The 13337-nt window shown below is 38.5% G+C and overlaps 1 protein-coding gene across 2 annotated transcripts in view; it reads left to right on the top strand.

Moving 5' to 3' along the window:
- NELL2 (neural EGFL like 2) overlaps positions 1 to 13337 on the top strand; it is a 132633-nt gene that overhangs the window by 43751 nt on the left and 75545 nt on the right. For both annotated transcript variants that reach the window (XM_064422490.1, XM_064422491.1), the window contains exons 10-11: positions 8329 to 8420; positions 11165 to 11267. In XM_064422490.1, coding sequence (XP_064278560.1) covers positions 8329 to 8420; positions 11165 to 11267 — 195 coding nt within the window. The remainder of the gene's footprint in view (positions 1 to 8328; positions 8421 to 11164; positions 11268 to 13337) is intronic.

Genomic DNA, 13337 nt, shown 5'->3' with positions numbered 1-13337 from the left:
GCTAAGGCAAAAAAAGAAGGTATATGCCCAGGGGAATCAAGGCTGGGGGACATGGGAGGAATACAGAGATGCTGCTTGCTACGGTAGGGAGAAAAGTGCTGCAGCTGAAGCTCAGTAGGAGTTGAATACAGCTCCATACAGATAAACAGACTTAACTGCACAGTGTGTGAATTTGGTATAATGTCCTCCTAAGGACAATAGGAGTATTAACAGATATGATTTTTAAAAAATTATCAGTGACTGTAAAACTTTCTTTCACTAATGTAGTTCCCAAAGAAAAAAGGAGTAGTTATATTAATAGCTGCTATGAACTTCAGCTTGCTGGTTTTCATGATGAATCGGAGTATCAACAGATACATTTGGGAGAAATTAGCTGTGACATAGCAGAATCTGAGAACATCTGCTCCAGTTGCTTTTAAATTTTTAATTATTTCAAATACTGAACTGACTTTAGACATGAAGTTGAGAATGCATAATAGATAATTGTCACTTCTAGGAGCCTTGGGAAACAGCATGTTAGATGCACATAGGTTTCTTTTAGAAACTGTCTTTTGAAAATTTCCTAAACTGTTGTTAATACCTGATTTTTTTAATGTTAGTTTTTGGTTAAATATTATTAGATAATGAACATTGGGGGTGAGTGTATAAAAAATTTAGAAAGCCAGTTTGCGTAACCAATTTTAATCAAGATTTCCAAAATGTGTTTACGCTGCTGTCTGTGTTAAAAACCTTTTGCTGAACTAATGCTAAGGACTTAGCTTAAGAATGTTAAATGCAGTTATCTGGAGTGTTTGTGATTATGCCAACTAATCCTGTCATTCTGGCTGAAGGGAGGGATGGAAGGATTGGCAGATTCCTTATGTGGGAACAGAAGTGGATGGAAAAAGAGTTGGGAGCATGAAACCCTGTCAGTTGCTGTACAGAGCTAGATTCAGGTGCTTTGAAAGAAGTGGGATCTAACAACAGCAATGGATGTGGTGCTCAACTCCTGGGAATGTCTGAGCACATTAGGCTGGCCTGCACCAAGAAGGCAAACGTGAGTATTGCTGTAACAGCCAACTTAACCAGGGGCTGCTGTTCGTAGGAGAAGGGAAAGAACTTGAATGTGAGAGGAAAATAAATACAGTGAGATGGATGCCAGGTCACAGGATGCTGTGCCTTCACTAGTGAGGTGTGTGCAGCAAAGTGGCAGTGCCGAGTTTTTAGCTAAAACATCTGTGGAAACTGTTCTGGACCAAGGATATTCTGGTTGAGAATAAAAGTATCTGTAGGGTCTCTGATAGTTGCTTAAATACGAGTGTAGTCTGTGAGTACTTAAATAATATGGCAAGTTTTGGTCAAAATCCTCCATTACTGTTGGAGGTTGCTGTAAATTTTTGGAGCAGAAGCTGTGTGGAACCTTTGACTTGGGAGCGTGGAAACATCACTTCCAAGTTTTTTTTCACCCTGATAAATGCCAGCTGTACTATATAGTGGTGTAACTTGCAGTTTTGTAGTTTGCATAGGATCTTTTTAATGCTGTCAAATGAAACTGTCAAAATCTGGGAAAATGTTGCTGCACAGAGGCACTTGCCTTTTAATGAACATGTTCACATGATTTGTGCCCACAAAGCTGCAGAGAGCCACCATCTCAGTAGTCATGTGCAAAAATGTGGCTTTTAAAATTATGCATAATTGGTGCACTCTTTTTCTTCATGGCAAATCCGGGCAAAATATCCTAATGAATGAAATACATTATTTTATTTTCCCTTTGCCACCTGTTGGAAGTATCTGGGGAGCAGAGTTACACCTTGTAAGCGCAGCTGCAGGAGTAGGTGTGTGTCTTCCCACTCATGTCATGTCCATGGATGGTTTTAACTTAGGGCAATGGAGAACACAAGTGTCTTTTTATGTAATAAATTAATGCTGATTGGTGTTATCTGTTTAGCTCTCATAGATTTCAAAATACTGACTCAAAAGTGCGCATGTCTTTAGCAGTTTTTCATTAATTTCATAAATTCTCAATACTCCATCTCAATCAATTAATTTAATTTCATCTTGCATATAGATGCCTGTGACTTGAGACATTCTGATGGATGTGTGGGTGAATTTAAGCATGTCTGGAAGTATAAGGTGCGCTAGGGAGGTGTCTAGTGTTCTAAATTCTGCTATTTTTCTCTTAACAAAGTTTTCTGAAAAGTATCTTTTACAACTAGTCCAGCAGTCCAGCTGAGAAAAGGTGGAACAAATTTCCTTGTCAGCATTTGATAAAATATGTATTAGCACCTTCACTGAATAAAGCTATGTCACTGATGTTGTGGATAGCTGACATGAGGAATTGATCAGATAATGTCTAATCCCATCTTTATGGGGATTAAGCAGGCCCGTAATATTTGCCTTGGAGTTCTTTTGGTCTGTCACACTGTTGTGCTATTTATAAACCTTTAATATAATTGTAATACAGTTGTAATTTAATTAATATTAACCTCAATTGCTTTACCTCTCTTGACACTCTCTAAGGCTTTAGTCTAAGGTGTTTGATTTTATAGTTTGACATTTCGCTGTGAAAGTTTTTTGGGTATTGGATTGTCAGCAAGAGAGAATATAGTGAATTTGTCATAAAATGCGTGGGCATTTTGTTCACATTAGGCATGCCCAAGTTTTTAAAATACTATGTATATAGTCCAAAATACTCCAGTTCTCTTTAACAAGCAGAATATGGTCCATTGCACTAAAGGCAAAGTTTTGCATGTCATTGAGTAGAACTGTTTTGGCTGCTCTCTTTAACCAAGCTAAAGTTGCAGTGTGAATAGCAGTAATGCCCTTTTTAAGGGAAGCTGACATTGAACACATGGTCCAGATTGAATCTTTGCTTACCAAGAGATACCTCCATTTGTGCAATTAGTGTGCATTGGGTTTGATTGGCTGCAGCCTCTTTCCCAGACTCCCCTGTCTGGCAGCCTACTTTAAAAGTTTTACTCATCTATTAGGTCTATTTGCCTCAGCTGAACTGCTGTCAATAGAGTTTTTAGTCATGTTTTCACTGCTTATTCAGAGCACAGATTACCTGTTTAGTCTTTAAGGATGACTCAAGGAGCCTGTATTCCAGGATTGAAATGATTTCTGTAGAAGACCTCTCAACAACACCACATAGGATAGATGAATTATGTAATTTCCTGGTAGCAGTTGATGGAAATACAGGAAATATGAGAGGTAGGGGAAGGAATTCAGCATTTCAGATTGACTCCTTGCCACTGTGACTAAACAGCCTGTTAGTGTTGTTGGAGGCGTCTCATACTGTAGATACTCTTGAGTGATTCTAAGACTGGTATAGAACAATGACTTTGTGTTTTAAATGTAATAGAAACATTTAGCTTTTCTAGCTAATAAGAAGTAAGACACAAATAGTAATTGGTTCCTTGTCATGATAAAATTTCAAACACATTTTTCTTTTTTTCAGATGAGGAAGCAGATATATGCAGCTTTTCAGCAGTGATTGACTGGAAAAATTTGCAATATATTTTTCAGTTTCAAATTTGGAATAATTTTGAATAGTTGAGGGAGATGGCATGAAATGAAGTAAGTCTGCAGCCTCACTGACTGCAGCAACAGAGGAGTTTGTGCTTTCCAGACAATGAGCACAGAAGAAATAATGCCCGAATCCCAAAGATAAATGAGAAAGGGGTGAGAGCCATGCCTAGTAATGATGTGGCTGTCAAGAGAGAGAGATTCAGGGAAGGTGGTGATTATCTCTGTACTTCTAAGGATAGAGCCACACTGTGGTTCTGCGCTATGTAAGCTTGCAAAGTAGGATTAATGGGACTTACACAGTGCCTGGGCCTTCATCTCTGGGCAGTAGAAAATGTAATCAAAGAGATTCCAAGGGGAGGTAGGAGAACTAAGTGAACGAGACAGGTTTGGGGGTTTTTCCTGTGTGAGATAATTTTGGGTGTGTTTCCTCCCTGCCAACCAACTAACATAAGTGAGCAAACAATGAAGCAACATAGACTTAATTACCATTTTTTAGGTTGTCCGTTCATAATTACTGACAAATTTCACGAAACTGCAAGTCCTATCTGCCACATATTGGGCAGTTGTGAACACAAGATATTAAAGTGGTCTGAGGAGTTGACCAATGTGCTGAACTTTCTGCTTTTCCTTGGTGATAAATCTGAATCCAAAGTAGCTGAGATACCACAGGGAAGTGTATGTGTGCATGCCTTCTCCTGAGAACACAATCTAGACAGTGAAGGTGATAAATGCAGAAATGAGAAAATATTCTACTTGACAACATTCTGAGAACTCAGTGATTGGACAGCAGGAGTTCGCTGGGTCATGGATTTTGCATGGACATTTAAAATAATACAAAAGTAAAGTGTATTTGATGGCCAGTGGGAAGAAGGATCGTGGAAGAGAAAGGATGGTTTAACAAACTGTTGATAATTAATTGAACAAACACAGCTGAAGGGGGCTCCTGAAAGATTCATTTTGCTGGAAGAACATTAATGTGTTAAATAATACTAAAGGTTAGTTGCATTATTAATACAGCTGTGTAAATATAAGCAGACCTTGCTAATAATTTTTAGACCCTGCACACAGATGCTTACCAGTGTAATATTTGATCACTTTTTGCATACAAATAGATAAAGAGTAGTCAAACTTCTAAGCAGGTTTTGTAGGCTTCCTGTTTAGTCTTCTTAGAAACCTCTGCTTTGAACAATAGATATTATTTTTAGGTACTGGGGGAATGTGGAAATCTGATGGCAAGAGGAAATGGTTGATGTACTTCAGGTGTAGATGAAATCCTACATAGGCAATAACTATCAAGATCTGGAACAGCTAATCCTCAGGTAATGTCTTGACTGTGACTCAGTCTATTGAATGAAGGGACTTAGGAAGATGAAGGATGATATGCTTCCCCAGAGAGACACCAATCACAAACTAATCAGAGTATCCTGGGAAGCATCTAGCCAAGCAGAAATTAAATCTTTACCGGATTTTTCCATGTACGCAGTACTAGTCCAGATGTTCGTGTTGCTGAAACATCTTTATTTCTGAAGGAAAATTAAAGACAGGAATTACCAGCATCATGGGATGTTTACTGATTGTGACAGTTGCTGTCAGGAGGCGGGAGGAGCATGCCACACTACCTGGGGTGTGGGTGCCAATATCTTAGGACGAATGGGGTGCAGAAAAAAGTTAGTAGATTTGTCTTTCTAGAAATCTTTCCATGTGTGCTTGATACTCACCTAACCAGAATATCTTAAAGTTTTTAGAAGCCTCCAGGTAGCCTGATGTACATCTGCCCTTTCCTTTGTCAGGATGCCTCTTCAGTGGGCAGGGGAAGAGGAGTGGGCTGGCAAGAGAGCAGGAAAAAGAGGCATTTGTGGCAGCATTGGGAGAAGAAAGGACACTGTGCACTGGCAAACTTACACCATCACTAAACCCACTGGTGTCTGTCATGATAAGTAAACATGGAGCCATGGTTTTAAGAAGAAATACCCCTTTTGAATGTTGTCACTGAGAGCAGCAGTCCATAAGAAGACATGCTTAAGCTTGTGCTTAGATTATTCAGTTTAACAGGTTTTCAATTCAGTTTCAATTATTTTTTTTAATTGGGCATTTATTGTTTGTTGGGTTTTCTCTCTTTTATCAAACATAGTTTGGTCATTCAATATAGACAGGTCCCTGATACCTGGAGGCATTATAACCTTGCTGGAAAACTGAAGCAAAATGCTTGGATTGTTTATTTAGAGGAGTTCAATGGATGAGATAGAATTTTCTTAGCTGCATGGTGGCCAAGTGTTGTGATTGTGGAAGTGGGCATGTGAGCTCTGCTTGAAATTTCTGGCAACCACACAGGCTTGAATCATGCACTCTGCTGCCATGTTCTAACCTTTGAGAAATTCTTGGATGCATGAAGATACATGGGAAAGGGTCAAGGGCCATCTGGGCAGAGCCATCTCTCACAGACTCAGAATTTCTAAGTTTTTCTTGTTTCCAAGACTTTGTGGAGAAGAGCTGATTTTCTTGTTGAAAGCAAGTGCTAGTGATACTGTGTCACTGCATTAGAATGGTTTCATATGCAAAGGCTTACAAAGCCTGTTGGTGAAATAAAAAAATAGCTTTATGATTTCACACTAGCCTGGATGTATTCATTTGATGGTTCTTCTGTATGTTATTTTCTATGTTTCTTTGAAGAATCAGGTTTGTTGCCATTAATAAGGAGACTGGGTTCAGTGGACTATGCTTTGAAGTAGTTTGTTGGCTTACTTTTTTTTTTTTTTTTTACTTTATTTTACTTATTTTAAGATGCCTGGGTAGTCTCACTCATATGTTCAGAGTATTTTGGCTTCAGGAGCATATTTTCTTCTAAGATAGAATGACAGTGATTTTGATGTCTTCTGCCTTTTCTGTGAACAGTTATAATCTGCCTGTTGTGAACATGAGGGTGTGTTAAGTTAACAGTTCATTGCCATTGTGTGATCCTCAGGCAACGCTGTACTGTATTTTTTCCTGTCACATGTAGTTGTTCTTACAAACTGAAATGTATGCAGCAAGGGAAAGGGCTTCATATTTGAATATTTCAGTTCAGTGTCGTGGCCTGTAATGCATAGGAGGTGATATGTATGACTGGTTGATTGTCTTATGTTGCCTGGATTCCAGATCTGCTAGTTCCTGGTAAAGATTTATGTAGAATTATTTCACAAACTTCTTTCTAGAAGAGCTTGTTTTGGGGAGAGGAAGGAGATGCAGCATTGAGCTTTTATGACTCTTTGTGAGTCACACACTGTGTGTAGTGGGCTGACCCTGGCGGGACTCCAGGCACCTCCCCCAAAGCCGCTCTCTCACTCCCCTCCACAGCTGTACAGGGAAGAGAAAATGTAAAAAAGGATTAGTGAGTTGAGATAAGGACTGGGAGAGCACTTTGGATGCTTATATCACACAAGATAATTTATATTTTATAATGTAATTATAACCAATATTTTTGAATTTCAAAACCCCCAATTTGTTGCTATACCCATCACTTATTTTTCATCATCAGTTCCAAAACTTGAGTTTTTTGCTGATGAAGTAATAAGAAAGAGCTGCAAGTTAAAAAAGGAAAGTAAAGTAGAAATGAAAATAAAAGGAATAATGCTAATTAATATAGGTCATTCAAAGTAAGAAAATAAATAAAACATAAAGTCTTATACTTTTAGATATTTTTAAATTGTCTACAAATTGCAGTCTATTTAAACAGAATAGATAAATCTCTCTGTGGAAGTATAATTGATTTCCATCTCCAAATCAATGGTTAGCAAATTAGACCTTCTAACATGTAATCTGGAACTTGAAACTTGTAACCTACTCCTGTTATTTCATCATTATGCTTACTTGATGAGCCTTGACTGTGTCCTAAACAGAGACAGACATCTGATTTTCTGTACCTAGCAGTTACTTTACTCAGCCTTTATACTTTGCATAATGTAATTGCAGTAATGGACCCATTAAAAAAAAAAAAAAAAGACAAGACAGTTTGCTGTGAAGATGTTTTATGTAAGTCTTAAATACTGAATAGGAGTTTTAGTGAGCAATCCAGTAGGAGCTGTGTCAGCATGCTGTTGTAAAACCTGGTGCTGCGGGGTGCAGGAATGGCACCAAGGCCATGGTATGACAAACACCAGTCTGGGTGACATCTGTCTGTCATTTGATCGTTGGAGACTTGATCCTATTTTTGTTGGGGGATAAAAAAAAAGATAGTCACAAAAATAGTTACTGTACAATAAAATTCATATACTTTAATATGCCTTAGCTGTAATGATAAAGAACTGGGATCATCAAGAGACAAATCCATAATGTTTAAATAACTGTGTGGGGTAAGGAATCATCAAAGGACCGTGATAACAAATAAACATGTGGCTTCAGTGATCACCCTTCATCATGCAATATTCCTCTCCAAGAAACTAATTATGTATTAATGCCACTGGCTGTGCTCTCACAGCTCCATTTTCCTGTGCACCCGTGAGCTGTGTTGCAGCTTTCTTGGTGTCACCTGAGACACATCTCTTCTGCCATCTCAGTAGCTATCTGTACATCTGTACTTCATATTGCTTCAACATCCTTCACCTTTCTACTTACATGTGCTCTTTTGGGTACTTTGTGGGGGTTTTTTTCTCTCTGATTTTTTTTTTCTTATGATATCCTGGAGTCCAGTAGATGGGTTTAGAATTTTCTTGCAGCTGAATCAGTCTTTTCATTTTGAAATGCAGTTCTCTTTAAGAAAATGCATCAATTCCGTAAGCAGTGTGCCAACATGTTTATACAAAAATCATTTGTGTTGTGTTGTTTTGTTTTTTCTCTCTGAAGCGGTGTGTGTATTTGAAGGCAGAACCTACTTTGAAGGACAAAGAGAAACTGTGTACTCAGGCTCAGGGGACTGTGTTCTTTTTGAGTGCAAGGTAAGAATACTCTTGATGGAATAAAAATTCTTGCATGTTAGAAATATCAAAGTCGTGCTTTTGAAATATAGATAGGTGTACCTTAGGAAGTGACAGAAAAGGCATCTGATCGGTCCTGTGTTTATGTTGTCTGAGTTCCACATCAAATTTTTGCAAATAAATTTACTTTGTGTAGCTGCAAGCTTTGATGATACAGCTTGACAATCAAGCAGCATTTTTTTTTCCCTAGGTATAGTCCCCACCATCAGTAATGAAACAATAGCAGATTACCTGATGTTTCCATCTGCAGTGTTACTGTTCAAAATTATGTGCTCAGGTGTAAGAGATACACAGATGCGATGGGGGCATAGTTTGGAATTCAGAATCATTCTTAGAGGAAAAGCTAGGGGGAAAAGAAGAAAAAAGATCTGATACACCAGGTATCTGGTATTTCTAGTGATGGAAATGGGGTAGGCTTGGGGTTTTTATTGGTAAACAGAATGTACCTGATGCTGAGTCAGTCTTGCCCTGCTGGATGAATAGAGCTGCTCTCCAGGGCAGAAATATACTTAAGGGGCAAAATATACCTCAGGGACAGCTGTGGGTTAAGAATTACACTGCTGCATTGAGTTGTGTGTTGTCTCTCTAGGGGAGGGATGGGAAAAAATCCTGTCTGGTTAGAGAGCTGTAGGCTGTGGGCTGGAGTTGAAAACCTGAACACACATTTCTTGGCAGAGAAAAAGAGGCAAGTAACTCCTCTCCCTTCTCGCCGTGCAGCAGTCCATCAGACCAGTTTCTGGAAATCTCAAACATTTTCATACAGTTGTTAAAGCCTATCTTACAAAAAATAACTGGGAATTCTTGTCTAACTGCTGTTGATTTTAATCTTTATGAGCTTAATTGCTGCAGTAGAGCCTTTGAAACCCTTTTGAGAATGGCAAGAAGAAGCTGACCAGAAATAATTTCGGATTCAGCTGTAGGCTTTTTAGGGCTATGAGCTTGTATTTTCAACATGGCACCCAGGACATGAATTCTGTGATTAGTCAATGGATATAATTAACAATGATCAAAAGTTTTGTGACATTGCCTTGTATTCCTTGCAGCTGGCAATTGTGATTCTGCATGAAAAAAAGTGCCTCTGTTGGCTAGGCTAGTCTGTGTTTTGTTGATTAGACTGGTTTTCTGGTACGCTCCCTCACTGTCTTGGTAGAAATAGTAAGCAGCAACTCTGGCTGATTGAAATCTCGCTTTTTCAAGGACTGAAGTATGCACAGTTTCTGCTGAACAGCCTTGTGAATGAGCATAAAATAAAATTCAGAGCATAAAATCTGTAAACTTTGTTGGTCAGTTAGGAATTCATAGGTGGGCATTATTTTATTGCTACCAGAGTTCTCATAAAAGGATATTAATTAATGACTTCAAGTCAAGAGGTATTAATAGGAATGGTAGAGGTACTGGTTTCATGCTTGAAAGATTATAATGATGTTATCAAGGTAATGTATGGAAATTTTTCATTTTGTCTGGATGTAATTAAAAGCCTTATGTTTTGTTTTGATGGGCTGCTGCAGTTGTGCATGCTATAGGCATGCATGTCACTGTTTGAATATTATAAATCAGTGAATGAAAAATTATCTTCCAAATTAAAATTTATAAAATATTAAAATGAAATCCAGACTACCTTAATTGATGTTATTTCTGTCAAAGGTTAATTTAGCTTATGGGATTTCTGGGTTTTGTTTGTTCTAGTGTATAGCACATCTGTCTAGTTTGCTTTATTTTATTATAAGATTAGGACTGGTCTCTCTGTCAAGATTGTTTAAGGTAAAGTTTGAGCAGTTATTTTGATATTGGCCATTGTGTACCTGTTCATCTTTATATTTCCTGCTTAAAGAGGATTTAAAATTAAATGCTAGATCAATATTATAATAATAATAATATTACACACTTACATACAATGGTAGATGCATTATTGTAGATGTTTTTCTTGCATGCAGAAATGCATAGTCCTGAGTTCACTGAAGCCTTATTTAACCACATCACTTATTTTATGGCAGATGCCTTTGAGGAACATGCTGTTGTTTGCCTTGTTTTCTTTCTCTGCCCTATCATGACTGGAGCACTGCAAGACACATTGTTTATGGCCCAAGGGAGCGATGGGTGTTACACCCACGTTAGCCAGGTTAAGGCAAGAATTTTGTGTGGCCATACTGCAGCAATTTCACATGACCTGCACGGAGCGCCTGAACATACTTATGCACTATCTTGTGGTGTTGAACACTTCTAGCTCCCGGATGAAAACCTCTCTTTCCTAATGGGGACTCGGTGCCAGCTTCTTTCAGTGTTACTGCCTCTGAAAGCAGAGATGCTCAAGTTTGATTTTACTTGCTGTGTATATAACAAGCTTCTTTAGAGTATTCATTGTGGGGACCCTTGACTCTGGAATCTGCTGCCTCAGTTTTTGAGAAATAAGTGTAACTCTTAGAAGCATAATGCTAAGAGAAACTTCTGAGGCAATTTACTTGACAGCTAGGATAAGAGAAGAATGAGAGTTGTTGCCACACTTCTGCTTGCTTGAAAAGGTTTGAGTATAGGATGGTTCCTGATGCTTTTATTGTGCTATGTTGTCCTCTCAAATGGTTTTTGAAGGTACCTGGAGTTTGGCCTAGGCATGGGTTTGTGTACATTACAATGGTGAAACTCCACTAAAGTTATAACTTCCTTTATTTCCTATCTCACATTATTAATCAATTACCTCAATTTAACAGGACCACAAAATGCAGCGAATTCCAAAAGACAGCTGTCCAGCTTTGAACTGCCCAGAATCTCAACAGATCCCCTTATCTCACAGTTGCTGCAAAGTCTGTAAAGGTAAGGTAATAGTGGGATATATGTGAGCTCAGTGTAATTTTTCATTCTTAGAGACTGCAAATAGATTTTTTTTTTTTCTGATAATTTTAAGTAAGACACTCCTATGCATGATGGTCACTGTAGATCTTGGGAAGCTGAATAGGTAACAACTGCACTGTGACATCTGAAAATTGTTTGTAAAATGTTTAGTAATGTAAATTCTGTGAAACAAGCTTTTGTGTTTTATTCCAGCCAAAAATGGGTGGAGAGTCTAAGAAATCATATATATAATTAGGGATTTTTCTGCCCTTCACCCACTCAAGGTTCCACATTAAATAGACTGGAGAAATATTAATGTTTGCCAGCATCTTTCTGGGGTGCTTTGAGGTATCTCTTTCAGAGAACTGTTTGTGCTAAGCAGTTGTTCAGGTACGTGGTACTTCACCTCTCTGGGGTTGTAGTCTACATCTATAAAACTTTGGGAAATATTTTTGTGTGCTGTGCACCTTTGCGTGCTACACTCAGTCTGATCCTTACCAAAGGAGACAGATGTAGGAAGTGCTCTGAGTCCTTGGCCCATCCTTTTGATCTGGACTAACATGGGTATCTTCAAAGCTATTAGCATTTGCATCTTCAAGTGGCTGCATCTGTTTCTTCTATACCTAAATAAGATAAATTGATACCCGGCATGAAGGAATGTGTTAGGCTCTTGGACTGATTTCATGTATACATCAGTGAAGATTGCAGCTATGGTTATTTCTGTGCTACTCAGCACAAACATGAAGAATATGATTAATGATGTCAAGCACAGGGACAAGAAAGTAGAACTAAAGAGAAGATAAGTCTTCAAGTCTGTCACAGTCCAAAAGGATTTTTTAATGATAATTTTCTATAAAATCTTCAGTAGCTTAGAGAAAAGGATTCTATGTTTCTTGTGCCTGGTATAGCTAGAAAATTTTAATATATGTTGGTTGAGTTCTTTCTGGATACTTTCAATCCTCCCTGAGCTATGCTAGCTTGGCTTCTTATGAGGCGAGGAGCTTATTCTTTAAATGAGAAGCTGCTGTAGGCTATTATTCAGTGGCAAGTATTTTGTTTATTAATACAGCTGCTGTATGAATGTTGAGAATCTTAATAATATTAAAAATCAGTATGAAAGCCTTCACGCTTTCTGGATGACATGTATTTTCATAGCTAATGTCAAAATCTGATGCAATCCAATGCAGGCCAGAAATCCAGAAATCAGCCTCTTGCTTTTCCATGAACTTAGGATTCATAAGGAGGGCAGCAAAAGGGTAAAAAGTAGATGTTGCCATGGCCAGAGGTTGCTCCTGACGCACATGCTTCTGCTGTCATCAAGGAGTATTGGAGGCCCTCTTGCGCAGTTAGTGTAGAATATTTTGTTCCTTGATGTCCTGTGTTAGATGCCATCGCTGTGGTAGCTGTGGTGGATGATGATGTCTGAGTAGCATTACCTCAGAATACCTTTAGTTTAGAGAAACAACCCACAGCAGGGGGAAGAAAAGCATTAGCCTGTCATATCACAATAGGTCTGTGATATTTCTATCATAACCATGTCACTGGGTCTCAGTACTAAAACATTTTGTCTCTATAGGATCTTCTGCTTCCTTATCTTCTTTTGCTTCATTCCTGTTGTTTCACACTGTTCCTGAGCTGTCCAAGTGCAAAAGATTTCTTTGACCTGACCTCCAAGCATCTCTGCTGCCACTGTCTTGCTTGGGGTCCTTGTTTAACTAAGCTTCTGAGATGTTAGGGTTAGAAGCTCTTTCACAGCAAAATATGAAGCAGAAACCAGGTGGAATGATAAAACTAATAATCTTTACTGCTGAAAAATACTTTTTTGCTATTTTGCAAGAGGCTTGTGTTGCAGCCTGAGGCCAGCTTGCATTCTGGAGCTGTTGCTGTTGCACCAGTCCTGGTCCCCCAAGCTTAGCCTACACTCCCACAAGGTCTCCTGTGCTTTTCAGAGAAGAACGTAATTATTGGAAAACACTGCTGCTGCTTGATCAATTAATGCTTCAGTGAAAGAAGGAAACTTGAAACAAACAAAATTAATGAGAAAACAGGGAA

Source organism: Passer domesticus, chromosome 5 (genome assembly GCF_036417665.1).
Source record: "Passer domesticus isolate bPasDom1 chromosome 5, bPasDom1.hap1, whole genome shotgun sequence".
Lineage (NCBI taxonomy): Eukaryota > Metazoa > Chordata > Aves > Passeriformes > Passeridae > Passer > Passer domesticus.
This window is presented reverse-complemented; position numbering and strand designations above follow the sequence as displayed.